The 25,382-nt window shown below is 38.3% G+C and overlaps 2 protein-coding genes across 2 annotated transcripts in view; both read left to right on the top strand.

Moving 5' to 3' along the window:
* ALS2 (alsin Rho guanine nucleotide exchange factor ALS2) overlaps positions 1 to 1,371 on the top strand; it is a 51,996-nt gene extending 50,625 nt beyond the window's left edge. The window contains exon 34 of the mRNA XM_041124338.1: positions 1,283 to 1,371. Within this exon, the coding sequence (XP_040980272.1) occupies positions 1,283 to 1,318 (36 nt within the window). The 3' untranslated portion in view covers positions 1,319 to 1,371. The remainder of the gene's footprint in view (positions 1 to 1,282) is intronic.
* MPP4 (membrane palmitoylated protein 4) lies at positions 1,288 to 24,585 on the top strand. Its single transcript, XM_041124348.1, has 21 exons — positions 1,288 to 1,400; positions 3,498 to 3,619; positions 4,567 to 4,644; positions 5,346 to 5,426; positions 5,983 to 6,114; positions 6,779 to 6,860; positions 8,048 to 8,133; positions 9,145 to 9,216; positions 9,669 to 9,865; positions 11,017 to 11,081; positions 11,858 to 11,875; positions 12,933 to 12,971; positions 13,724 to 13,744; positions 14,983 to 14,997; positions 16,510 to 16,551; positions 17,353 to 17,523; positions 18,401 to 18,481; positions 19,456 to 19,549; positions 20,377 to 20,485; positions 23,005 to 23,139; positions 24,133 to 24,585. Exons 1-21 carry the CDS (start codon positions 1,367 to 1,369, stop codon positions 24,322 to 24,324), a joined length of 1,866 nt encoding a protein of 621 aa, XP_040980282.1. The 5' UTR covers positions 1,288 to 1,366; the 3' UTR covers positions 24,325 to 24,585.
* Positions 24,586 to 25,382: the final 797 nt, after the last annotated feature.

Genomic DNA, 25,382 nt, shown 5'->3' with positions numbered 1-25,382 from the left:
TCTGTCTCTAAAAGTAGCAACCAATTATAAATTGCCTGAGAGAGATGATGATACCAGTAAGGTATAGTTGTTTTTTTTTTTATTTGAGTTTGGGGTTTTTTGTGTTGTCCTAGTTTCAGCTGGGATAGAGTTAACTGTCTTCCTAGTAGCTGGTACGGTGCTATGTTTTGAGTTCAGTATGTGAAGAATGTTGATAACACTGATGTTTTCAGTTGTTGCTAGTAGTGTTTAGACTAATGTCAAGGATTTTTCAGCTTCTCATGCCCAGCCAGCGAGAAAGCTGGAGGGGCACAAGAAGTTGGCACAGGACACAGCCAGGGCACCTGACCCAAAGTGGCCAAGGGGGTATTCCATACCATGGGACGTCCCATCTAGTATAGGAACTGGGAAGTGGGGGTGGGGAATCGCCGCTCGGGGACTAGCTGGGTGTCGGTCAGCGGGTGGTGAGCAATTGCACTGTGCATCATTTGTACATTCTAATCCTTTCATTATTGCTGTTGTCATTTTATTAGTGTTATCATTATCATTATTAGTTTCTTCTTTTCTGTTCTATTAAACTGTTCTTATCTCAACCCGTGGGTTTTGCTTCTTTTCCCGATTTTTCTCCCCCATCCCACTGGGTGGGGGGGAAGTAAGTGAGCGGCTGCGTGGTGCTTAGTTGCTGGCTGGGGTTAAACCACGACATGTGTTTTACTTCACTATGAGGAAATAGAGGAAAATAATGAAATCTTTGTGGAATGAATCCTTCAAAGACCTTAAATTCTAACAATGATAGAAACAGGGATCCCTTTTTTTTCCAAAATATGTCTTTGCTCAATGAAAATTCAGTATAAACTCCAGAGACTTTCAGTTTTAATATTGCATCAATAACACGAGGAATTAAATGTAATATGTTTTTGAATATGATCGTTTTCCAAGCTATATTGATGTAAAACAAGCTTTAAAAGTCTTTGGAAAAAATTACAACTTTCCGTTGTAGTGCACGTAAGCTGGGGAACAGGAGATGTACCAAATAGCTTGTTAATTTAGATGGCTTAATGAAGCAAGCTAATGACAATTCCATGAAGGAAATTAAAATGTCATATTACAGTTGAGGTTGGTCTGTCTGCATTTTGGATGCTGGTGGGTAACTGCATTTACAGGTGGGACTCATGTATTTAATTTATGCTTGCAACCTGTTGTGCACTTAAAATATGAATGGTTGCCCCCTTCTTTTAATTTCTGCTTTCTTCAATCTAAAATACCTGACAGTGTTCTGATATGAGTGTACTCTTTTCCCTAGTTCAGCATCTATCTTTGTGAAACCTGCTTGGTGTGAATGCAGTACTCAAAGAAGTGGGAGGAATCTCCTTGAATAAAGGAAAAGATGGAGGTGCCAACAGTCTGCAGTCAAGATAATGGTACTCCTAACTTTGCATCTCTTTTTCAAAGAGAAAGAAAACTGACAAAAGTTTTATTCCTTGGTCTCTGTAACTGTTCTTCCATTGAGTCATGAGAGAGATGAACATGTCTGGAAGTATTAATGCTTAGTAATTGGAATGATTCTTGATGTTTAATGGTGTTATGCAGTTAATTTAGAGAGTGTCAGAACAGAATACCTGGCATTTGTTTCTGGCTTATAGTCAAGGGTCTCTGCAGCTGTATCAAGAATGACTAATAACGGCAAGAGGGTTTTTTTTTGCTTAAGGAAATGATTCTGTGTAGTTTGAAGGTTTGTGCTTCTGTATGGAACATCTTGGTCTATTTGAGCCCAGTTTGATGTACGGATAGCATTCTAGGAGTTAATTAGTACAAGTCATCTCAAAAAGAGACAACCAGTAATGAGGAAAAGATCTTAAAAAGTGCCTCCGTGAAAGGTAGTGTTCTATTAGGCACTAGGAAGTTCCTGTAGAATAGAATCATTTTAAGAAAACTGTGTTTTGGGAGATATTTTCCTGTGGGGCTCACCATCAGGGTTCGTGGAGTTTATCTGTAAGTGCTTAGATGTCTGCTTTCCAGAAACAGATGATTCTTTTGATAATGAGGTACATTTCCAGGCTTTCCCAGTTTGGATACTCAATAATTCTGCCTGACGATTGAGGCAAAAGTCCCATCTGCAGAATCTTAGCAGGCAAGTACCTGTATAAATTCATGCATAAGGAAAATACCTCGGTGAAACTAAAGTCGAAGATAGATCTCACATAAGTGTTGGTAACGTTGAGGTCTAGAGCTGATACAGGAACCAATTAACTGTAATAAAAATTGTGCTTAGGAGAGAAATAAGTAAAGAAGGGCTTCCATGTTTAGGTTAGCTGTGGTGACTGGATGATAGTAGCTGATGATATTGTCTGCAGTAGAGAGTACTCAGATATTCTGGGTCTGCTGGATGAGCTTTAGTTTTAAGAAATTATTATTTTGACTTTGGCTGGTATAACCTTTGAAGCTCCTAATGTCTTCGTTTTATTCAACACTTCTTGTATTACTATTATTCATTGAAACATGCCAAGTTTAATGTTGTAAACAAATAAATTTAAAGGAAAGTCTCCAGTTGCAATCATATTCTATGATTACTTTGGCACTAAAAAGCAAGAGACAGCTTGTGCTTACCAAAGTACACAAGAGTTGAGCACTTACTTTCCTTTGACATGCAATGGGAGTCAGGCATCCAACTCTTAGTGTCTCTTTAAGAACCCTTAGAGCTTAATAAATCCAACTCCTAGCATTTGGTATGGTATTGTATTAGTGCTGTTATAAACATTGTGTTTCTTGGGAAGGGTGTCACGTAAGAGAAAATGATCTGTTGTCATTTTTGAGATAAAATTAAATTCCACGCACTCACAAAAATCCAGTTTATATCTAGGCCTGACTTTGTGTAACATCTTACCTATTTGTCACATCTTAGTTTCTGCCTCCTTGAGATTTCAGAAAGACACTGGATTTTTTTGGTTTTCCACTGTATTAGAATACTGTTCCTAACAGATCAAGTGCTGCTTCTAATACTAGGAATGGCTCTTCCCCTTTCCTGGGACATGTGGGTGTCTGTGACAACGGTATGTATTTAACAAGAATTTGCATTTTCGTTAGTGATATTCTCCAAAATGTCTGCACTTCTAAAGAGTGGAGAAAAACAGATGGTCCCTGGCCTAAACAGGGTATCATCCAAAAGAAGAGCCTATAAAATGAACACGGCAATTTTTTATGTTTACCTCTTCTCAAGTAGGAGGTACGAGCCTGAACCCAGACTGATTATGTGTGAGACTCCCTGTGTGTATTTCTCACAGGTCTGTTGAAAATTGCTAGTATAGACCTAGCCCTGCTGGTTAATAACATAATAAAATAAAAGTTTTATGCAACAGAGTAGATTGCAGGAAACAAGTAAAGCAGACAGGAAATGAGTGCATTTCTTGGAAGTATAAACTGAGGAAAGGTCCTTTTCAAAGACCTGGGTCACTGTTTGGCTTTAGTTGGTCTTCTATTTGTACTGAAGTGTCTTGCGCTTTTCTGTTTCTTGGGCTCAGGTGTATCTCATGTTCTGACTCTAGTGCTACAAGAACTGAGTTTGCTCTGTAAAAGAGATGTCAATGGCGTTGGCATGTTATATGACCTGCTCAGATCTCGCTGGCTGCAAGCACTTTTAAAGGTAAAGTAATATTCAGCTGTGAAGGCAAAGGTTTGCTAGAGGGCAGTCTCTAGGGCATAGCTACTTTATTTTGCCGTATCAGGACAATAAATGCTTATTTACACTAAGTGCTGATACTCCTAATGTCGGTCCTAACATTAGCAATGAAAGTGAACAAAACCACTTTTGCTTTAAAGAAAAAAAGTATTCTCTTTCATAATGTCCTAGACGTTAAAGCTCTTCTACTTTACACATGTGTATTAAGGCCAGGGGGATGGAGATGTAGGCTGAACACAGTACTGCTTAGCTGTCTTTTCTGTTCTTAGATCTCTGTATGGCTATGCATCCCACTTTTTGGTATGGATGCTTGTGAAATTATATTTTTTGGCTTTGCCCACACTGATCTGATGCGTAGTTGAAGATTTTATGTTGTTATAGAACAGTGTTTTGGCTGGTGTTTCTCCCTTGAAGAACTGTATCTCTGAGACAAGTTCTGTACAAATTCTGCTTGAATGAGGATTTTTGAAGTCTTTAAATTTAAAGGAAGAAAAACTTGCAGTGGATAAGAATGTCCATTAAGGCCATTTTACATACAGCAATTTATTTTTTTCTAAGTTAAATTTACTTTGTTAATCATGCCTGCAACTAGAAGAAGGAAGCAAGCTACAAGTCAGAGAATTGACGCTATCAGGCTATTGTCTTGTGTAATCAGCTTTTCTTACTGGAAAATTTAAAACTACAGTGTAACTGGCTAGCTGGATGATAATATGGAAATACAATGAATTATAGACTCAATTCCAGATGCATTAGACATTAAGGATTGAGATTGCAAGCTCTTTGACTCTAGTTGGACTGAGAAATTCCTAGAAATACAATATTGTCCATTGTGTGCTGTGTATGTATCTATATAATCACGTGAACAGATCATACCATCATTGCATTGTCTTGTCTATCATGGCATGCAATAGATTTATGAATGTCTCCAACACTATCTTGGAAAAAGACCAGTTCCTGTCATGCTGCAGGCACGTGCATTGAATCGTGAGGTAAGACTCTGTGTACGTAGTGTATTGCTTTACTTATACCAAATTAGACAACTTAGCTGCAGATAACAGCGTTCGGGTATTTTTGTATCTCAGGTCTGAGTACACTATATAAACTTGAAAGATTCTCTCCTCACACATTTGTCAAACTATTTGATAACTCTTACTGTGTTAAGGGGTGCGGGGGTGTGAGAAATGTGTACGGCTGTGGTCACTAGACTGCATGAGCCCTGGCCAGTGTAATGAACACATACGTTATTTGTTTTAACGACTGGCCATGTGTTTTTCTTCTCATGTAACTGTGTGGCTACAATCAAGCAGTCTGACATGAGGATTTTGAAAAGCTTTTTGGATTTTTCTAATCGTAATAGCTGATTAATTCTTAAATTTCTGAATTAGTGGGAGAGTTAATGACTAAGTGGAGAAACTGACACTAATGATGAAATTGGTTGAGGCATAGGAGAAAAAACTAATTTAGCGCACATGGCACTGTGTCTGAACTAAATTAAGCATGGCTGAGTGTTGTGCAGCTGTGGTCGTGTTGTCCAATTCTAGAGGAAACTGTATAGATATGCTCCGAGTCACATAACATTGCAGGGCTTAACACTCTCACCATACCATATTCCTCTAAATTCAATTTAGAGCTTTCCAAATCACTTGTCCTCCAGAACCAGTCTCTGTGCTTTCTCTCTTACATTTATCAGGTGGTAGAGTTACTGCGTGAAGCCCCTCAGTCTGGAGAAATCAAAGAGCTAAGACGACTACTGCGTGCTCCACACTTAAAGGCAAGTCCTGCATCAGGAAAGAAGAAGTTTGCTCATAGAGCTGTCTGCAGTGGGAATGGAAAAGAGATGGCCAGCTGTTCACAAGAACTGGCAAAGGAGCCAGAAGAGACATAGTTTCCTAGTCATGAACTAGCTGTGAAATAAGATGTGGACTCTGTATCTGAAGTAGCTGCAGTGGGCTGCATTTTACTTAAGGGCTATGTTTGAGAGAGATGTTTCTTACAAAGTTAAATTCTGAGCAGTCAATGCAGACATAAAACCAAATTTTCCTTGTAATTGCAAAACCTGCATTCTTTACCCTAGAGCTCCAAATAGAAATGTTTCATCTTTTGTAAGTTTTCCAGAAGAAGCAGAGCGAAGAACTGTTCTTAAAACTTTATTTCACAGTTTGAATTTTCAAGTGGAAAGAAGAAAATGTCAATGTGTGAAGGGGATCTATGTTCATATAGAAACTTATTAGCTGATTTCTGTTTTCTGACCAGTCACTGTTTAAAGCTGTTCAATTGTATGATCTTTGCTCATTGGTTGGTTGGTTTGCTTGTTTTTGTTTGTAAAGGCCTTGCTATCTGCTCATGATACTGTGGCCCAGAAAGATTTTGAACCAACCCTTCCACCTCTGCCAGACAACATACCTGAAAATGAGGAAGCTATGAGGATTGTCTGCTTAGTGAAAAACAACCAGCCGCTGGTGAGGGAGCTGTCTGATGTCTGTCAAATTATTTTAACTTACACAAGCATCGATAATGCATCACATGCATATTGGTTTCTTTCCAGGAATGTCACAGACATTGTGTGCATTCTTGTCCAGTTTTTACAGAATCACAAGAATTATTGGGGTTGGAAATGGCCTTGAGACCATCTAGCCCTGCTCAGTGTGGGTACAACTAGAGCGGGTTGTTCAGTGCCTTGTCCGCTTGGCGTTTGAACATTTGGCAGATGTTTTTATCTAATAAAATGAAAATGCAAACTGGATTGAGAGCTATTCCCTTGGCCAAAATAGTAAGGAAGGAAGGAGAGACTCTGAAAGGTTCTTTAGAAATCATTTGTGCTTATAAGTGGAAAACATTGTATAGCTTAACTAATCTGTTTTAGAAAAAGATAGCTTTAATATCTGAGATAGAAAAGATTTCTTACAGTCACTCAATGAGGTTATTTTAGTGTGATGGAAGTTGAAGACACTGAAGGACTTAGTACTAATAATGATAACATTATCACTAGATCCGTGTGGTGTTAAAAAGGCTGTATCTTTCAATGCCTTTTTGTCATTGCAAAGATCAGACTTGTGATGTGAAAGGAAACTTGCTGGGGTTCTTCAGTGATCAGTGTGTTTTTTCTTTGTTTCTATTTGCCAGGGTGCCACCATTAAACGCCACGAGATAACAGGTGACATAACGGTTGCCCGTGTGATCCATGGTGGGCTAGCAGACAGAAGTGGTATGTGTAATTCGAAACAAAGTGATACGAAAAATTGAACTTGAAATAAGGTATTTGAAGTAAGATAATAGCTTAGCTTCTACAATTAGTCTTCCATTATAGAGCAAGATGATGTGTACATTGGATAGCGCTGTAAATAGTGGTATGTTGCAGTGACCTTGATTCTGGTTTCATTAATTTTCATATGAATGTGCTATGTCTGAGACTGAATTGAGGTACAAATCCAGTTTTCATTATGTATTCTTGGCAGCAATACCTGGATAAACCTGTCATGAGATTAATCAGGAATATCCCAAATTGCAGTGTGGTTTAAATACCAGCAGCTCATTCCCTAACGGAGAAATGGAAAACATCAGTAGTCCGTGATTCTATAAGATAATCGGCTTTAAGGAATACGTAGTAATGCTTTTTGGCACTAGTCTACTAACCACTTTGGTAGCATTAGTTGCTAAGCAATATTCCAAGGAGTTTCCTTGGAAATATCACTACTTTGTCATCCTAGAATTGAAAGTGTTCCATGCTCCTTGGGAAATGTAACATAACTAAAATGTAAAAAATCAGACTAAAATTGAACTGTAATCATTATAGAATAGTCCCTTTTAGTATTTTCTGGCCTTTGCATAGAGAAGAAAACGCAGACTGTAGACAACAGCTGATTCAGTTCCTAGTTTGGTTAATGTTTTAATTGAGCTGAAGGAAAACGTAAAAGTAAACAATATTGTGAAGACTTTGTAAAGGACAGAGAGGAGTCCCAAGGCCTCCCACTGCACCTGGAATTTTTAAGGGTCTGAGTCCAAGTCTCAGGGTCTATTAATATAATGGGTTTAGCTAGAATAGGTTCAGAAATTACTTTGGGAAATTGAATTATATTAAAATGTTTCTGCTACTTTTAAGGCAATCGCAAGGCAATTTACATCAATAGATTGTAAACATGTTGATGGGGGAGGTGGGAGGAAATAAGAAAACTGAAGCATGCAAGCTTCTTGTGACCCACAGAAATCTGCAGTCCTATCCAGGGGCAATACAGCCTAAATCCAAAATGCCTTCCTGCATGCCTGGTGTATGGAAATGTTTGATGCTGACTTCCAAACCTGTGGTACATCTGTGTGCCCCTGCTTCACCTACCCAAGATAATCCGTGCTGTGATAAAACTTCTGCTGCTGCTTTCATCCTTGTTTTCGCTGCAGGGTTGCTGTATGCTGGAGACAAACTGGTGGAAGTAAATGGTGTTCCTGTTGAGGGACTTGAGCCTGAGCAAGTTATTAATATTCTGGTATTGAATATTTTTTGAATCTTTTTTCTACTTTGTACCTTAAGAGTAACTGTTTCTTTTATGCACACGCACTCTCTTAGACAAGACAGTCTGAAATTTTTAACAAAATTCAGATTGTTTCCTTACTATGGAAGAAGTTCACAACTGCTTATGAAAGCAGAATGTATGAAACCAGAATTGAATCTAACCCCTGTTCAGGACAGAAATTAACTTAATTGTGACCATTCCACCTGCAGCTTCTGCGAAAAATACTCGTTTATTCAGACATTACTGATTCATAATTTTTCTGGAAGCTCTACTCAGTTAATATTCCACAAGAAACTAGTGGAAAGGTGCTGCTCTAATAAGAGTCCATGTTACAAAATGCACTAAAGCGGAGTGAATGAGCTTGTAAGCTATATACCTTGCCTTGCAAAAAAAGGCAGTGGTAATTACTGTCATCAAAATTCTCATGAAGAAATCTGTTGAGCTGTCCCTGTTACTTGTCATTTTGCCCACAATCTTTCAGGGTTCTTCACTGCAAAGTGTTAGTGCCATTCAGTAAGGTATTGCAATATGTAATCAATATCAAGTCTTTCTATGTGTTATTTCCTTGATTGTACTATTTCTAGGTATAAGAAATACAAACTCTATTGGAATGCTTAATTCTTAAATATTTATATTTTTCTCTTCCCCCCTTTACATCACTTGTCTAACCAGACCCTGCTGCTAATTTAAATTAGATTTCAGTAGAAAAGTTTGGTATGAATTAATGTTGAAATTATATCTATTTATAATGAAACATAGATTTCATTGAATTAAAAATATTTAGCAAGACTTTGACATTTCTTTCTTGAGTTTCCTTTTGAAAAAAAATACAGTAATGTCACACTGACTCTGTCTCCCTGAATTCTATTTGTAATATAGACATTATAGAAACCTCAAAGCCATGCTGTGTTAAGCTTGTGCTGCCAATGTTTTGTTATTTGTGTTGAATACCAGTCATATTTTAATCCTTTTCTAATCATTTAGGCCCTGTCTCAGGGGACAATTATGTTCAAATTAATTCCAGTTTCTGATCGGCCTGTCAGCAACCAAACAACGGTAAGACACATTTTTGTTTTTCTGGATTGTTACTGCAAACAGTTACCCCAATAATGTCTAATGGTGTGATACAAAAAAATGGCATTGCTTAGAAGCTTATTGCAACCCCTAAAGTGTTACTTGCCTTTATGGCTACCTCTCAGCTGACATCAATATGCTGTTGCTGAAGCAGTAAAGATAGTAAGCTGAAATACAGTTGTGTTAAAGGTAATGAAGACATTTTCAGAGTGATCTACAGGTTGAAGGTCAATTCTTTTTCACAATGTATAAGACAAATTTTTATTTCTCCCTTAGTGAACAGATAGGGTTTGGAGCTTGATCTGGTTTTTAAAACTTGACTTCATCATGAATTGACTTAAGTAGCAGCAATATCTGGCCCTGTGATTATAAAGCTCATGTTGTATCTGTTCTAAACTTGGCTTCCCCTTAGTCTTGTATATTTTCTTTACCAGCTCTATGTGCGAGCAATGGCAGATTACTGGCCCTTGCAAGATCCTGCTATACCATGTGCCGATGCAGGTTTGCCTTTTAAGAAGGGTGAAATACTCCAGATTGTGGACCAGAATGATGTTCTCTGGTGGCAGGCCAGGAAAGTTTCAGATCTCAGTGCCTGTGCTGGACTTATACCCTCAAATCATCTTCTTAAAAGGTAAAGAAGTTGTAATTTTTCTGATTTCCAGTTCAAAAATTGGCCAGTTAGACTTTGCTATTTAAAATTTTCATAAGCTATATAGCAGTATGATTCAGAGTGGCATCTGACAAACATCTTTCCTCTCTCTGTTCTCCAACTTCTTGCTCTCCTTTCCTTAGGAGTACCTATGTGATGACAAGCTTTTGAAAGCACCTGTATCATCTTAAATTGACGTCTAAGTAGTTCACAGCAGTTGCCTAGTCTCTATGCTAGTTGCTAAGATATCTAGTGGAGTGTAGCAGCTGAAAGATGGGTAGAAATTAAGGGCCCCAGCTGTTTAGGACCATCATCTATGATTTAAAAAAAAGGGGGGGTGCAGGGGGGAAGAGTGGGATAATATGTGTATAGTATAAGTGCATAGCTGTATCAAGAAACAGTATTTTTTTTTTAAAGATGACCTGTGAGGCATGAGGGACCTCTTCAGCTTTGGTCAAAACTGAGTAGACCAGATTAAAAGAAAGGAGAGGGGGCGGAAGAAAAAAAAAACCCAAACCAAAAAAACATGCTCAAGGAAGAACAAGGATCCCTTGCCCATTATTTTTACGCTACACGCTTTCAGAACCAGAGTACTTAAACTGCTGTAGCACACTTTTCAGTTTGATCCTCTAACCACGTCCCATCTGTGTTACCCTCAGGAAAACATAAGGCCACACAATTGTAGGTGATAAGCTTCGATTTGTACTATATGTAAACCTAGCTGTGGTCCATATAATGAAAGCTGAAATCAAACTAGGTTGTGATTGAGGCTGCAAGCAAGAGGGTCTGTGTAGTAACAAAGGTAGTAGTACTACTACCCATAGCAGTAGCACACTATTCTACTTCCAGGAGTCTGTACCACAGTATGGCTTATCTTCCTGTCCTCATATATAAACTCAAAATACTCTAAGTACTTCTGGGCTGCTGATTTGGAAATTGCTTTTAAATAGTTCTGATAGCATGTCGGCTTTCTTTCAGGACTTTGCAGTGGGCTAAAACATTGGTAATGTTTCCAGTCTTGGTGTTTTCTGTCAGCTCAGTACTGATTGATCTTATATGTAAGCATTGAATCTGACTGGAGCATAACATGCTTGTGGACTGTTTCTTTAACTGATAAATTTATTTCTCTGTAGGAAGCAGCGAGAATTCTGGTGGTCTCAGCCTTTCCAGCCCCATCTCTGTCTCAAATCATCAGTGTGTGAGTGAAAATTTACTTGAATGGCAGAGTAGGAAAGAAAGGTCTTCTCTCTGTTTCCAGGGTTACTGAAACAGAAGCTCATACAATTCAGTTTAATTCAAAGACATTGTTTCTGGAGCCATATTGTAACCTCAGAAGTATGTTAACTATCTCCAGGAAATTAAACACTTAATAGTAGTTGTACCTGGAGTACTGATGGTGGAGGCTGTTGTCTCCAATGTACTTGGGATCTGACTGTGAGAGAAGCTGCAAATTCAACTCCTTCTGAAGTCTGTAAGATCTAGGAGCTCTCTAGGAGAATTGGGCGTTAATAAGTCTTGAGTTGACAATTGTACCAGCCTGGCTTTCCAGGGACAGAGATAACAGTTCTGCACTGAAAGATGCCATGCAATATGTTTAGAATGTTTCTTTGTCATCAAAACTTTTGAGAGAAAGATAGAACTTTTCTCCTTGACGTGTAAGATAAGCTATGCTGCCCATGAGTTTATTCGTGGTGACAATCCAGAAACATTATCCTCTGCCAACTATAACTTTCTGTAAACGTGCAATTATTCCCCGACAAAGAATGTTCTTCCTGTTTTCGCTCTCCCTGTTTTCTTCTATGGTTCTTTATACTAGTATAAAATTAATTTTTCTCTTGTGGTAACTCCCAGATTGAGTGTGTTTCATTGCCTAGGATTCTTCTTGAACCGATTGCTTTCTTTGTTAGAGCCGGGGCTCTCTTTTACCATAATTTTATTGCATTTTAACTGCTTCAATGGATATGCTGTGGGCAGTAAGCACTGTGGAAGAAGGTAGGAGATCATATCTGGACAACATTGCATTCCTGTACCTGGAATCAAGATAGCGCATAGTTTTACAGGCTTTTTAAGAAGTTGTCAGAAATGAGGCAGTTTGTTAAATACATGCAGAAGAAACTCAAGTTCTTGTCATTTTTTGTGCTTAGCATAATCAAAATCAAGCCTTTTTTCAGTTGAAATAGTAGAAGCTTACATTGTCTTAAAGTGGAAACTTAAGCTATGCATTATCTTGTAGGGAACTGACAGTTTGGATGGGTTGCTTTGAGGAAGGAAAGACTACATTTTATCTTTTCCTCTCCCTCTTTCTCTGCCATCTTCAGCAGCTGACCTGAGCAGCTCTGAGAGAGTATTTCTTTAAAGGATAAATATAGGCAGAATACAGTTGACAGATGCCCTGAGAATTGCCCTGTAACTGGAAAATAGCTCCTACTGGGCCTATCTGGAGGGGCACGCAAGAACAGAACGCACGAAACAATGCAGTACTGTGAGCCCATGAGATTGCCTCAGCCCCTGAGATTGTATTTCAGGGACGTGAATTGATGTGGTCTGAGGATGGAGAGGGAGCTGAATCAATCTTTTCTTTTCCTGTTCTTCCTTGTAAAAATAGTAATAAAACCAACCAAACAAAACACTTTCCTTGAGTGAAGCATATTAGAAAGATGCACACTTTTAAAAGCTACAGGAGAGAAGGGAGTGAGTGGAAAATTATATTCTGTCATGGTTATAATAGATAGATATCTACAGGATAAATAGAGCGCCAGCCATGTTAAACCTTTTATAATTTCAAAAGGAGAATTCAAGTTAGATGTGTTTGCCTCTGACACAAGCCCTTCAGAGCACTAGTTTAAGAAGAGCCTTTTGCTCACTAAAGACAGGGAACATCAGTAAGTTGGAGTTAACAGTTAAAATCCTTAAAGATGTCTAAAGCTGATCTGAGCTTCAAATATTTTCTTTCTGATGTCTGAGTTCAGTCTTGTAAGATCTGTAAGGTTTTTTCCTCCTCAGTGTTTCTCTCATTCAGATGAATTTTTTTCCTTGTGTTGATCTGTAGAGGATGACATGCAGATTGATGAGAAGTGTGTCGAAACAGGTAACTGAATTCACTTGAGATTATTCTATTTGCTTCAGGGTAGTAGCTAGTTAAAGCCTTGTTTTGTTCTCCAGATAAAAACACTCATTCTCCTAGTGAACTTAATGGTAGAAAATTCTATTTTTCATACCATGGAAACTTCATCCTATATTAGTGTATTAAAATGAGCTGTTTGCAGCTCTAGTGTACAGTGCTTATAGTGAAGTGTTGTGCTGAAAAGAGGAACCACCCCCAAAATACCTGCCTGAATGAGATCCAGCCTCTTTAATTCAGGCTTTTGACTGCGACTGTAACATTACCATAGTTTTGGCCTATTGTAGATTTAATGCCACAGATGATTGTAGTCTTGAAGAACCCACACAATTCATTGCCAAGAAACTGATCTCGGGAGAATACATTTTTAGACACTGAGCAAGAATAGGTTTTTACACGTAAATAGTACTTGTGAAGACGCTTAGCTTGACTTGCTCCTTAAAGCAGTATAGCTAATTCTTCCTTCTCCTGAGGTAGTTCAGAAAGCTCTTGTGGAGGGATGTGATCTTGTAGAACTGGGTGGAGAGAGACCAGGCAGTTCATTCAAGTATGGCAAGCTGTATTTTGCCACTTCAGTGTAGAGGGAAGTGGGGAAAGTATGTGTGAGACAGACTGATAGGAGCTGGAAAATTGATTTCTGATCCTGAAATTCTATAGGAGGAAAATAATTAAATTTTGAATTTATTTTAATATCTTTGCTATCTGGATTACTAAACAAGATGAAGAAACATTTGAGTCTGGTAAGTTCCTCTGACCTATCTCCAAATTCCTTGCTATTGTTCTGCTGAGAAAAGGGTGTCCAGAGACAAGCATCTTAAAAACAAGCAGGTGACAAAAACAGAATGCCATTTTAGCTTTAGAAGCCATTCTGGCTTGAAAAGCCATTATGTAAAATCCTGTTGCCTTAAGTCTTCCTCTTGCTCTTTGATTACTTTAGTAGTAATGTTTTTGTCCTGTTATCCCACAGTGTGAGTGTTTCTTCTCGTGCATCAGTACCAGATCTGTTTATCAAATCCTAATCAGTTATACCTGTGCAAGCTGTGACAGCAGGGCCTGCACTGATGTCAGTGGATAATTGGATTACCTTAGGGTAACGGAGGCCTGAGAATCCCCAGTGCCTGTAGGAGTTGATGTGGTAAAGAGGAGAACTGTTTTGGATTCCTGATTGTGTGCATGGCTGGCATACATGAAACAAAAATGCTTAATGAATGATTTATGTGTAAGATATACAATCAATCAGTGCTTTTTTTTTTTAACGAAGCTGGTTTGGGGGTTGTTTTTTTTTTTAGGGAACAGCTACCTATTTACAGCATATTCAGAGTTCTGCACAACTGAAGTCTTCTAAAATAAATCATTCTTCCACTAAAATAAATCTACTACTGCTAAATTTCTTGTTTGAGATATTTGGTAATCTTGTGGAGAAGATGTCATTCCACCTTACACTTGCTCTTCTCCACAAGGTTCCTACTTGCCAATCAGATCTTCTCCTCTTATCACAAGTGGTTCGTTCTCTTCCACCTCTTAAGCAATGCCCAAAGCTTTTAAGACAGAACCAGCAGGTCTACAGGGCAGTCTTTTGTTTTCAGGCTAGGATGTTTCTGATAACTGTACTTGGGGATTACTCTTGCAAATCCTATTCACTACTCAGTGGTGAGTCAGCTCTCTGCTATATCCAGTCAGAGGAATGAAGGTGCAAATATTTGCTATCCTACATTTTACTTTAACCAGTAGTTGAACATTTGTGTGATGTATTTTGCAAGTACAATACTGACGTAGATGCTGTAGCTGAGTGTCTCATTCTTTGGGAACTGAGAATTTATGCTCAAACAGGCATATTTTAGATTTAAAGCCTGCAGTACCTGTTCCCTAAATTTCCTAAATGCATTGGATGATGCTGGTTGGATTTTTTTTTTAATCTTAGTATAGACTGTCTTCTCAAAACTAATTGTTTTATATCTGTCTCCATCTAAATGTGCAGAGGAGCTTAAAGAAGGTAACACAAACTTTTTTCTCCCTGTCTCCTGTAAGCAGTAATCTATTAGAATTTATCTGTGTTTATTGCATTACCAGGAACTACCACTCTTCTTACAACACCCAGTAGCTGAATTGCTTGTTCCCTGTAGGATTCCACACTGCACTCCATACCATAGGACAGAGGGTAGATAAAGCAGAAATGCTCAAAAAGATTTGAATGACGGCTCAAAAGACCTGAAGATAGAAATGATACAGGCATATGTCAGCTGAATAGTACTCTGAACTTTGCTCTGAACGAGCAGTTTTGTGCTGAGTATTTTTTTCTACAGTCATAAACAAGGAGTTGTTAGTACATATAGAAATGTAGGAATAAAACTGTATTTTAAAGGAACAAGTAGTGAAGAGTGTACAGATGTGAAAGAAGAATAACTAAGATGCATCTAATTTTGTTTTGATACTTGCATGCTTATAACTGTCAATCAAAAGAATGTAGTGCTAAAAGATGATATGTTTCGTGCTTTGCAAATGAAAATAGTGTTCTTGCCTTGGAACAATCACTGCCTTTAAAGATATGCCTATGTATTCTGTATCTTATTCTTGCTTTAACAAGGCCTAAATAAAAGGAATACACAGCTTGGATAACTACATGCCCGATTACAGGAAAATTAGGAGTCCTTTTTGAAGTGAAATCTAAACACTGCTGACACCATTTTTTTTCCTTAGTTGTTTTCAAATCACCTTTATAAAATAGTTTCTAAACTGTTACAGCATTGATCTATTGGGAAATGGATATTTTTGAGCCTTATAGGAGATATTTAATTTAAAAAGAACCCCAAACCATATAGAGATTTAGAAGGCTCACCTGAATGGTTAAGCCTTCACAAGGAACAGCATGAGAACGGGGACAAAGAATTGGAGAAACAGATTAGTCTGGGATGTTGGAGTACAGATATTACTGATCCAAAGATAATTAAAAAGAAGTAATAAAATCAGGTCTTCATTCTGCCTGAAAGGTCTGAGCAGATACATGTTGCATTTTCCAAGCATGCTATTGGGCAGAAACTGAGTTATAAATTTTTTATTTCTGATTTTGCGCTACTGACTTGTTGGTTATTGTAATGTTTAACTAAATAATTCTTGTAAGCTAGGTTACACCTGAAAAGCTTAAATTATGTGGAGGTTTTTTTTACTATAAGTATTTCAAAACATTGTCTGGTATCTAGTTATCTTAGGAATGAAACAAATAAAATCTTGAGTTTCAAATCTAATTTAGAAAATACCAAGACTTTCTGAGTTTAATTTTTCCCTTACATAAATATTGGTCCTTTGAATTGGTCATTGATCATGTCAAATATTTGAGTATTTCATGTTATGGAGTATTGTGCTTTTTTTATTAGATTAGGCATGGTACTTCCATATGTTTACTGAAACACTTTCCTTTGGGATCAGCAATAATTGTTAGCCATCTAACTCTTAAGCTTTCATTGTTCCTTTTTTTTTATTTCATGAATATTTGTTCTTCCTATTCTAGAAGAGGAAGAATTTGGTGAATTTGGTCAACGAATCTTTATTGGTAAGCAATGACTAAAGATAAGTAAGATGTTTGGGGTTTGATCTAGATTAAGTGCTTGTCTGAAGTTAATCTAAAGACATACTGCACTGAATTCTACTTACTCTGTTTTCCAAACTTCAAGAAGTCGCTTTCCTCCTACTAATGCTTGTTCTCTCCATTTAAATCTCTCTTCTGTTAGGCTTCTACTGAGACCTGGCCACCACTATTTTAAATTGACTGGCTGTTAAGATTTCCCTTACTTCATGATTTATTTTGCTAGAGCGTAATGTTGTCTGTCATCCATTAAGAATAATCATGAGGGCTTTCATTAGAAAAGTAGACCTAAAAGTGAGGTTTTCAGAGTTGGATGGTACAGTGGAGCAACAAACCTATCCCTGTTACTAAACCATAGTGACCTTTAAAATATTTGGATTCATTCTGGAGGCTGGAGCAAGCATTCCAGACTTGCTTTAGGAGAGTAAACCAGCTACACTATCAAAAAACAGTTGACCTGTTCCCTAGTGATGATTTACGTGGCCAGAAACTTCTCCTTTGGCTTGTTTTGGGGGATCTTTTGGGGGTCTTTGATTCTGGGTTAATTTTCAGGTGACTTTCAGTGAGATTTGACCTCCTCTTTAGCTGTGTTTTAATGCTCACCGGTTCTACCAAGTTGACATACCAAGTGCAGCAATGAAATTCACCGTGCAAAAAGCTAACAAAAACAGTATGTTGTGTGGCTTAGAAACAGACACTCTAGACTAAAGAACTAGTTGCCTGCATCTCAGGTGTATTTTCCAGTACTGATGTATTTGCCCCTTACAGCTGGTTTCCGTAGAAGTATGCGCCTGTGTCGCAGGAAATCCCGGATCAACCAGCAGTCATGTTACACTCGGTGCCCCAGCAGCTGTTACAGCACCCTTGCAGCTCCATATGAAGAGGTGGTTAGGTACCAGCGGCACCCAGCAGACCGCAACAGACTAATTATACTAGTGGGTAAGAGGTTAATTACTTTCTTATGCAAATTTCAGAACCTGTAACAGAGGGGAGGAAGCAGTCAGTCATGGTCTGATCCACTGAGGTTTCCTGCTGCTGACTGCAGTGGTTGCAGACTGTGCAGGTAGCTCTCAAAGAATGATTGTAATTTGACCCCATTATTGGTTTTAAAGTTTGATGTATGTGTCATCTTCTTTGCTTGAGATAGCGAATGTTTAAAAAAAAAAAAAATCCTTAGAAGAAGCCATACAGTTATGAATGCTGATTGATAATGAATTTTATTAGGGAAATGGTTCAGTTTTATATTCAGTTGGGACTGGTACAGAAACTGATGAGAAAACATTTGTAACTTACATGGAGGCATTTCTACAGTCAGTGTTAAATGCATGGATATGGCAACGGTAAGAATGTTTAAAATTAAACTCCAGACTAGAAAAATCTCTATCTTGGGCAGTAGGGAAAGTTAAAAAGATGCCTTTAATAATGCTTGCTATAGGAAATAATGTATTAAGTGGGCTGCAGGCTCTCAAGTAGTCTTTAATGATAGTGACTGAAAGGAAGCTGCTGTTCTGCAGTGTTCCATGATCCTGATAAAGCAAACTGGATAAAGGCAAGTCCATTGTCCTTTCTAAGTCTGGAAGTATTTGATAATAATTTTTTCTTTTAAAATGGTATTGCTGAGTTGCCTCCTGGGTATGACTATATTGCTGGGAAGTTATTTGTACCCTGAATCAATCAAGATGCTTCAGTCACTTCTGGTACATTTTTTTGGAACTTATTTACATTTCATTTGTCTGTGTGCAATGTGTCAGAAAATGGCGGGGTGTGCATGTAAAAAGTGCCTCTGTCAGTAATAGTCGCTTTTCCAACTTTTCAGGTCCTGCAGGAGTTGGTGTGAATGAGCTAAGGCGAAGGCTTATCGCAAGTAATCCACGGGAATTTCAAAGTGCCATACCTCGTATGTAACGTTCTTCCTCTTTCTCCCACTACCTCCTTCAAACATGATTAGGAAATGTCAGGTACCTCCCTCTTGCCTTTGTGTATTCATACACTCTTTGCTGTATGGCTGTTTTTTCAGCTCTACTGCAGGCCAGAGTAATTTGCTTTTATAAGGGTTAGTTTAAATACGATCTTTCTCCTTATTTTGGCAAATCAGCCAAAGCTATTTTCAAGTTACAGCTCCTGAAACTGTTAAAGCTTTATGTAGCAGTAGATTATCTGCATGATTTTGTTTAATCTTGATGTTTGTTTTTCCTAGATTTAAAAATGTTTCTTAGGGATATTGTAAGTTCATAGTGTTTAAGTGACCAGATATGCGAGTGAAGGTAACAGAAGTTGGTGCTTAATAGGCTTTGCAGCTTTCCTTATTAGCCTTCCAGTCTCAGATGAGACTTACACAGCTTAATTTCTGACGTAATAACTGAAATTGTTTCTACCTGTGCTTATTTGGTTCATGCGATTTGGATAACCAAACAGGAAATGTATGAATCTGAAGCTGGCTGAAAATTCAGGAATTCTTTTGTGCTTAAGATCCCAGATATGGGGAAGGTGCAAGTGTGGGAAGGCTTGTGGGATTTTTCCGAATGAACTTTAATCAATTTTACCTCAGAGGAGTAAAAAGTTGTGCAACTGGTTCCAAAGCAGTTCCTGATTGGTTTGAGTCGCAGATATTTGGATTAAACCACTCTCCTTCCATTCCAAGAAATACAGATGTGCTTTGCTGATTTTCAAGGACTTGCCACTGGGCAACCAGTAGAGTAGACAAAGCTTTTGCTCTGGATTAACAAATTGAAACAACTGACTTTATTACTTACAAAAATACTGATTTATCGTCCTTCATGAAAGTTGTCTCATTTTCGTTTATAAAATTACAGGAATTTACTTGCAGTTGATTTTGGTTTTGTATGTGTGTGTCTGCATATCTCCTTTCAGACACCACTCGTGTTCAGAAGAGTTATGAAATGAATGGTCGTGAATATCACTACGTATCAAAGGAAACTTTTGAAAACATGGTGTATAGCCACAGGTAAGTAGGAAAGATGAATTAAACTTTTGTTACTTAAAATGTAACATGATCTAAGAAAAGACAGTTTTGTAGTTAGGTCCCAAGTCTGGGCTCCTCCACTCATACTTACTATGTATGTGTGGTGTAAATTTGGGTAAAACTACTTGAGCCCGTTGCTTCAAAAACTGTGTTTGTGCAGTTCCAAATAAGCTCCTCTACAATTAATCTCAGAATCCTAAAAGAAAGTGGGATCTCCAGTCCTGAGCTCATTTGATGTGCTTGTAAGCTGAGTTTAACTCTCCTAGAAACCAGACAGTTCTCTAAAATTGAGCAGTGAGTCAGACCTGTTCCTGATCTACAACTCCATTGCAGAATCTCTGCAGTGATGGCATCTCCATGTAAGCAGCTGAACTGTAAGGGCTAAACTTTCAGAAGTGTCTGCTCCTTACTATGCATCAATAATTTCTCTAAGACGGACCAGCTCAGCACCTGAAGCTACACACCCTGAGCTGTGCCAAGTGCTTTCAGATCTTCTGATTTATGAAGTTATTTGTACTATATAAATGACAAGCATTTTATCATTAGAATCACAATCTCTAAAGATATAATTTGTAACAACAAGATGAGTAAAAAACACGTGCTTTGGAGATGTCAAACTGTAATGGTTCTGATTTTGTGCCCAGTGTAGTGGGAAAGAGCAAAGGTGGAGGTTGTTCATCAGTGTTCTCTATGTTCTATGATCATGCAGTCTTGATCACTGGATTACATTTGAAGATTTCACCCTTAAATGGAACCTTTTTGAGACTCAAGTGATCTTTCATTTTCCTTCTTCCTCACTGCTGTTGCAGAATGCTGGAATATGGGGAATACAAAGGGTACCTGTATGGTACCAGTATTGATGCAGTGCGAACAGTCCTTGATGAAGGGAAGATCTGTGTAATAGATTTAGAACCACAGGTGAGTTGTAAAGGGGCAGGGAATCTAGATTCCCTATCTCCTGGAAGGAAAAGTAATTCTCTGTACATTCTTGAGCTATTGGAACAGTGTTAGTTGCTTTGTCTTGTTTTTCACTCTAGCTTATGGTGCTTATTATTAACAGATTATTCTTTGCATGGGTCTTGGTGGGGGGATACTACAGTGACAAGTATGTACAGGTCAGTATAGTTCATTTGTTTCCAAGTCAGCGGCTGCATTATCAGGTGGAATAGTACAGAAATGAGTTTTCATACTTGCTTAAAGCAAGGATTATTCTTTCATGTGGAGACTGTTGCATGGGATTTCCTCCTCCTCCTACAAGCCCTCTTAGTTGAGAGTTCTGTCCTTCCGTTAGCAATCTCTGAACACCCTTTGGTAAAAGCAGCAACTATTAAAGTAATTGAGCAAAAGCAGGGATTATATCATGCATCTATTTCTCTTCAGAAGCAACTTAACAGCTGGGAGTAGGCTGCTGGCGCACATGACCAAACAGCTCTACAAGAACCTCCAGCAAGTGCTTGCTGTGTAGACCACTGCTCATCTAGGGACCACAGTTTGTAAAAGTTTACTATTATGAGAAAGGGCAGCTTGCACATATGCCCTAGCAGACATTGGCAAGAGGTGCTTCAAATACTAGGGTGATTACCAGATGTTTCTATACTGGGCATTGCAAAAAAACTTCAAATGCAATCTTTGCATTCTTCTTTTTTTTTTTCTTAATTACTTTTATTACCTCTAACACTTTCAGAACTACTTACCATGCTAATCTTTTCACTTAGACACTATTCACTTTTTTTTCTTCTATCTTTGCATTGAATTTGCTGATGAAGATAAGACTAATAAAGGCCTGAGTTTGTAAATAGCTAAGAGACTTAAAGCTGTGTCTAGCAAAATGTTACAACTTCTCTGAATTACTTGCATATTTAGTACTTAGGAGTTAGGCTACTGGGTTTCAACATCTCTTCTAACAATGTAAAGAGACACCGTAACTCAGTAACTTTTAGAGACTTCCCTCTAATTATGCAGAGCCAGTGTAGTCAGTCTTAAGTTAGCAGTGGTTTGTGCTGTTTAAAATAGAAGTTAAGTTACAAGACCTGTGGGTTTCTAGTCAAAATCCAAACCGCTATAAGGGGCAGATTAGGCCACACTTTAATCTTCACTTCAGATCTAAAAATGTCCTTGGATTTCTTCTGCTACACTTCTAAACAAAAGTGAGAAGGGGGAGGGGAAATGTAATCTTGTATCCTGGTTTCAGCTGGGATAGAGTTAACTGTCTTCCTAGTAGCTGGTACAGTGCTATGTTTTGAGTTCAGTATGAGAAGAATGTTGATAACACACTGATGTTTTCAGTTGCTGCTAGTAGTGTTTAGACTAATGTCAAGGATTTTTCAGCTTCTCATGCCCAGCCAGCGAGAAAGCTGGAGGGGCACAAGAAGTTGGCACAGGACACAGCCAGGGCAGCTGACCCAAAGTGGCCAACGGGGTATTCCATACCATGGGACGTCACATCTAGTATAGGAACTGGGGGGAGTGGGGGTGGGGGTCTCGCTGCTTGGGGACTAACTGGGCGTTGATCGGCAGGTGGTGAGCAGTTGCACTGTGCATCATTTGTACATTCCAATCCTTTTATCATTACTGCTGTCACTTTATTAGTGTTATTATCATTATTAGTTTCTTCTTTTTATATTCCATTAAACCGTTCTTATCTCAACCCACGAGTTTTATTACTTTTCCCAATTTTCTCCCCCATCCCACTGGGTGGGGGGAAGTGAGTGAGTGAGCGGTTGTGTGGTGCTTAGTTGCTGGCTGGGGTTAAACCATGACATCTTGCTACTTGAACAGATGTGCCACTATCAGTGTTTTAGGCTGTGAGTTTAAAGGACAAGTTTGGGGAAGGCTATGAAGTAATGGCTCATAGCTATTCTTCAGTAACTGCTGTGAGGTAGGAGAATTACTGCCAAGTTGCATACTTGTATTTTAAATTTGGTGGCTTGGCCAACTTTACATGCTGTGCTTTTTTTTTCTTCTTTTTTTTTTTTTTTCCTATTCCCTCCACAGCTCTGCAGTAGCTTATTAGCATCAGGGAATGTTACACACACAAAGATTTCCGAAAGCAGGATACTTTCTTCCCGTATGGAGCAATAAAGGTGTACTTGTTCCAAAGGTAGCTCCCCAGCACTTAAAAAAACAGATTTCAGATTCATTTTTAATGTTGTTGATTGTAGAGATCTGTTAATGACAATGTCCAATCACTCGCTGGAGTTGAAAGCATCTCCTAATAAGGTTACCAAGCAGAATTAATTGATTGGTATACTACAGTTGCTTAACAATGTCTGGTCCAGGGATTATTAGTGAGGTCATTTTAAAGTAGGTGTTCCTGAAAAAGATTACTGATAGGTCTGGAGATAACAGCATGTTGTAAACAATTGGCTTTTTATGGGAGTAAAACTGGGATGAATACACTTGAAATACTTTAACTTTTTTTTACTCTTAATTTGCAGGGCATACAAGTAGCCCGGACTCATGAATTAAAGCCCTACATTATATTCATCAAGCCATCCAGCATAAACTGCATGAGGCAGACTCGTAAAAATGCCAGGATCATTACAGATTATTATGTGAACATGAAATTCAAGGTGAGATTTGGGAATAGAAGAGACTCAGTTTATTATTCTGGGATTCTGTGTTTAGAACATAATGCATTCTACTGTGTTACTATGTTAACTCTTTTAAAAAAAGATTATTGTGTCTTTAGGATCAAATCTAAGTTATTCTTGTCTTTTTCTGTTTGGTTTGTTGGGATTTTTTTCCCTGTCCAGATTTGCTATGAAGCGGAAGGGTTGTAATTTGTACCTGGGGGATTGGGGCATTTTGCTTCAAAATGTCTTTAAAGGAGAGGCTATTTTTTATATTCTTGTTTTAATTAACTGCCTTGTGACAAGATTTGAGTCAACACATACATTTACTGTTTGCACTGGAATACCTGCAATGCGCTTCATTCAGTAATTAAATTATTTTTTCATGTAGTTATAAGAATGTATTGTTATTTCATGTATGCTAAATGACAGTATCAATATCAATTCTATACTAAGTTCTATAGGTAAAAAAAATCCTGCTTGTAGGAAATGCATATCTTGTATTTACAATGTGTCTAGTACATTGTCACAATTGTTTCCATGAAATTATAATCAAGTTTAGCATCTTAAAATTTTGGAGACCTCAGTCCATAACCATGGAAAACATGGAAATGAATCATGATTGCTATGGCAGAAACAAACATGAACACTGGGGAAATAAACTAAAATGTGGAATGAGAACACAAGTGTTAGTGGATTTGCCTTTCAGTCCCTAACATCCTCTGCCAGCAGGATAACCTTTTTGGGGCAAATGGAGCATACTGAGACAGAAGGTATTTCCTTGAGAAGGATATGGCAGTCAGCTCTGTTTGGGAGAGTTGGAACTGACTGCAGCAGGCATACTTTTACTATAGCAAATTGTAAATGAAATAAAGTACACAGGCACTATCTATTCACCTCTTGTTTACATGGCCCAAGGTGTTCTGCAGATGCCATGCAGGTATGTTTCTCTACACAACACAAAAGCTTTTATAGACTTACTCTGTCTCGCAGGAAGAAGATTTACAGGAGATGGAAGATTCGGCTAAGAAAATGGAAGCTCAGTTTGGTCAGTTCTTTGATCAAGTGATTGTGAATGACAATTTACAAGAAGCATCTGCGCAGCTGCTGTCTGCAGTCCATCGTGCACAGGATGAGCCCCAGTGGGTCCCTGCAATATGGATATGCTCAGACACTCAGCCCTAATTCTGAGCAGCAGGCAGCTTCAGAAAGATTACAGCTTATGTTTTACTTGAATAATCCTAATGTCAGGATTGCAAGAATTTATCTTTGTATGTGAGGGATTTGAAAGAGGATTAGCAAAGAAGCTGCTACAGGAGATATAATCATACTATGTTCTGTGTAGCTCTTCAGCTTTTTATGTTACAGTTGTATCCACTTTTGTACAAAAAAGGAAATATTGTGAGCGCTCAATTACAAGAATAAAGAAAAATCTATTTTGTTGCATGTATGTGCATAATTTACTTGTACATAGCGACGGAGAAGTCCTTTCCTTTCTTTTTATTATGGTCATTCTGGTACTGTGATACCTGTACATTCTGAAAGCCTTACTGATAAATGATACTCAGTCAATACTCAGTCTAGAGCATGCTCTTTTAGCATGCTGTCTTTGAGCAAAGAGTGTTATTTATGAAGGTACTGCTTTGGTGCTTATCCTTTTTACCTTTTAAGACAGGAGCAGAGTGGTGTTGTCACAATAAAAATTACTCTAGAACCTCTAGTTACCTTCACAATACATGTAGCATGTATTTTCTTTTGTTCCATCAACTCAAGTGAGTAAAAGCTCATAGAATGTAGACTTACCAAAGAGAGAAATTGTCAGAAGCCCCATTTCCTATTGGCTTGCTGTATGGTAGCATGCTCTTCTCATCAAATGGTGCAGTGCTTGTGGCAAACAAGTTCCTCACCCTCTTCACCTCATGTTGCAGCTGTCTTGTCCCCTGAGGAACACAGATGATTCTTCTGTTGGCCTACCTCACCTTGAAGGAAAATCAACAGAAGCAATTTAAAGAGTCTAGAAAGAGATTATTCAAAGCCAAATATTGCAGCTACAAACATACCTTCTTGTTCTAGTGTCAGGCCTAGTAGTCCTTGTTTAGAGGTAAAATACTGAAGAGACCAGAGTCCCAACATGTCACTGGTGTGGGGTAAGTACAGGCAGAGGGTGAGACTGGTGCCAGCTCTGTGCTGCTGGTCCATAACCAGCTCCCCATTTCTGCTGCCTAGTCCGGCATTTGTCCACT

The sequence above is a fragment of the Aquila chrysaetos genome, chromosome 6, assembly GCF_900496995.4.
Source record: "Aquila chrysaetos chrysaetos chromosome 6, bAquChr1.4, whole genome shotgun sequence".
In the NCBI taxonomy this organism is placed as follows: Eukaryota; Metazoa; Chordata; class Aves; order Accipitriformes; family Accipitridae; genus Aquila; species Aquila chrysaetos.
The sequence above is the reverse complement of the archived record's forward strand: the minus strand, read 5'-3'. Positions and strand labels throughout refer to the sequence as shown.

Coding starts and splice junctions, on each gene's coding strand:
- MPP4 (XM_041124348.1), top strand. CDS start 1,367: ATGGAGGTGCCAACAGTCTGCAGTCAAGATAATG. Junction 1,401..3,497: donor AGTCTGCAGTCAAGATAATG/GTACTCCTAACT, acceptor TCTTGGGCTCAG/GTGTATCTCATGTTCTGACT. Junction 18,482..19,455: donor ATTTCAAAGTGCCATACCTC/GTATGTAACGTT, acceptor ATCTCCTTTCAG/ACACCACTCGTGTTCAGAAG.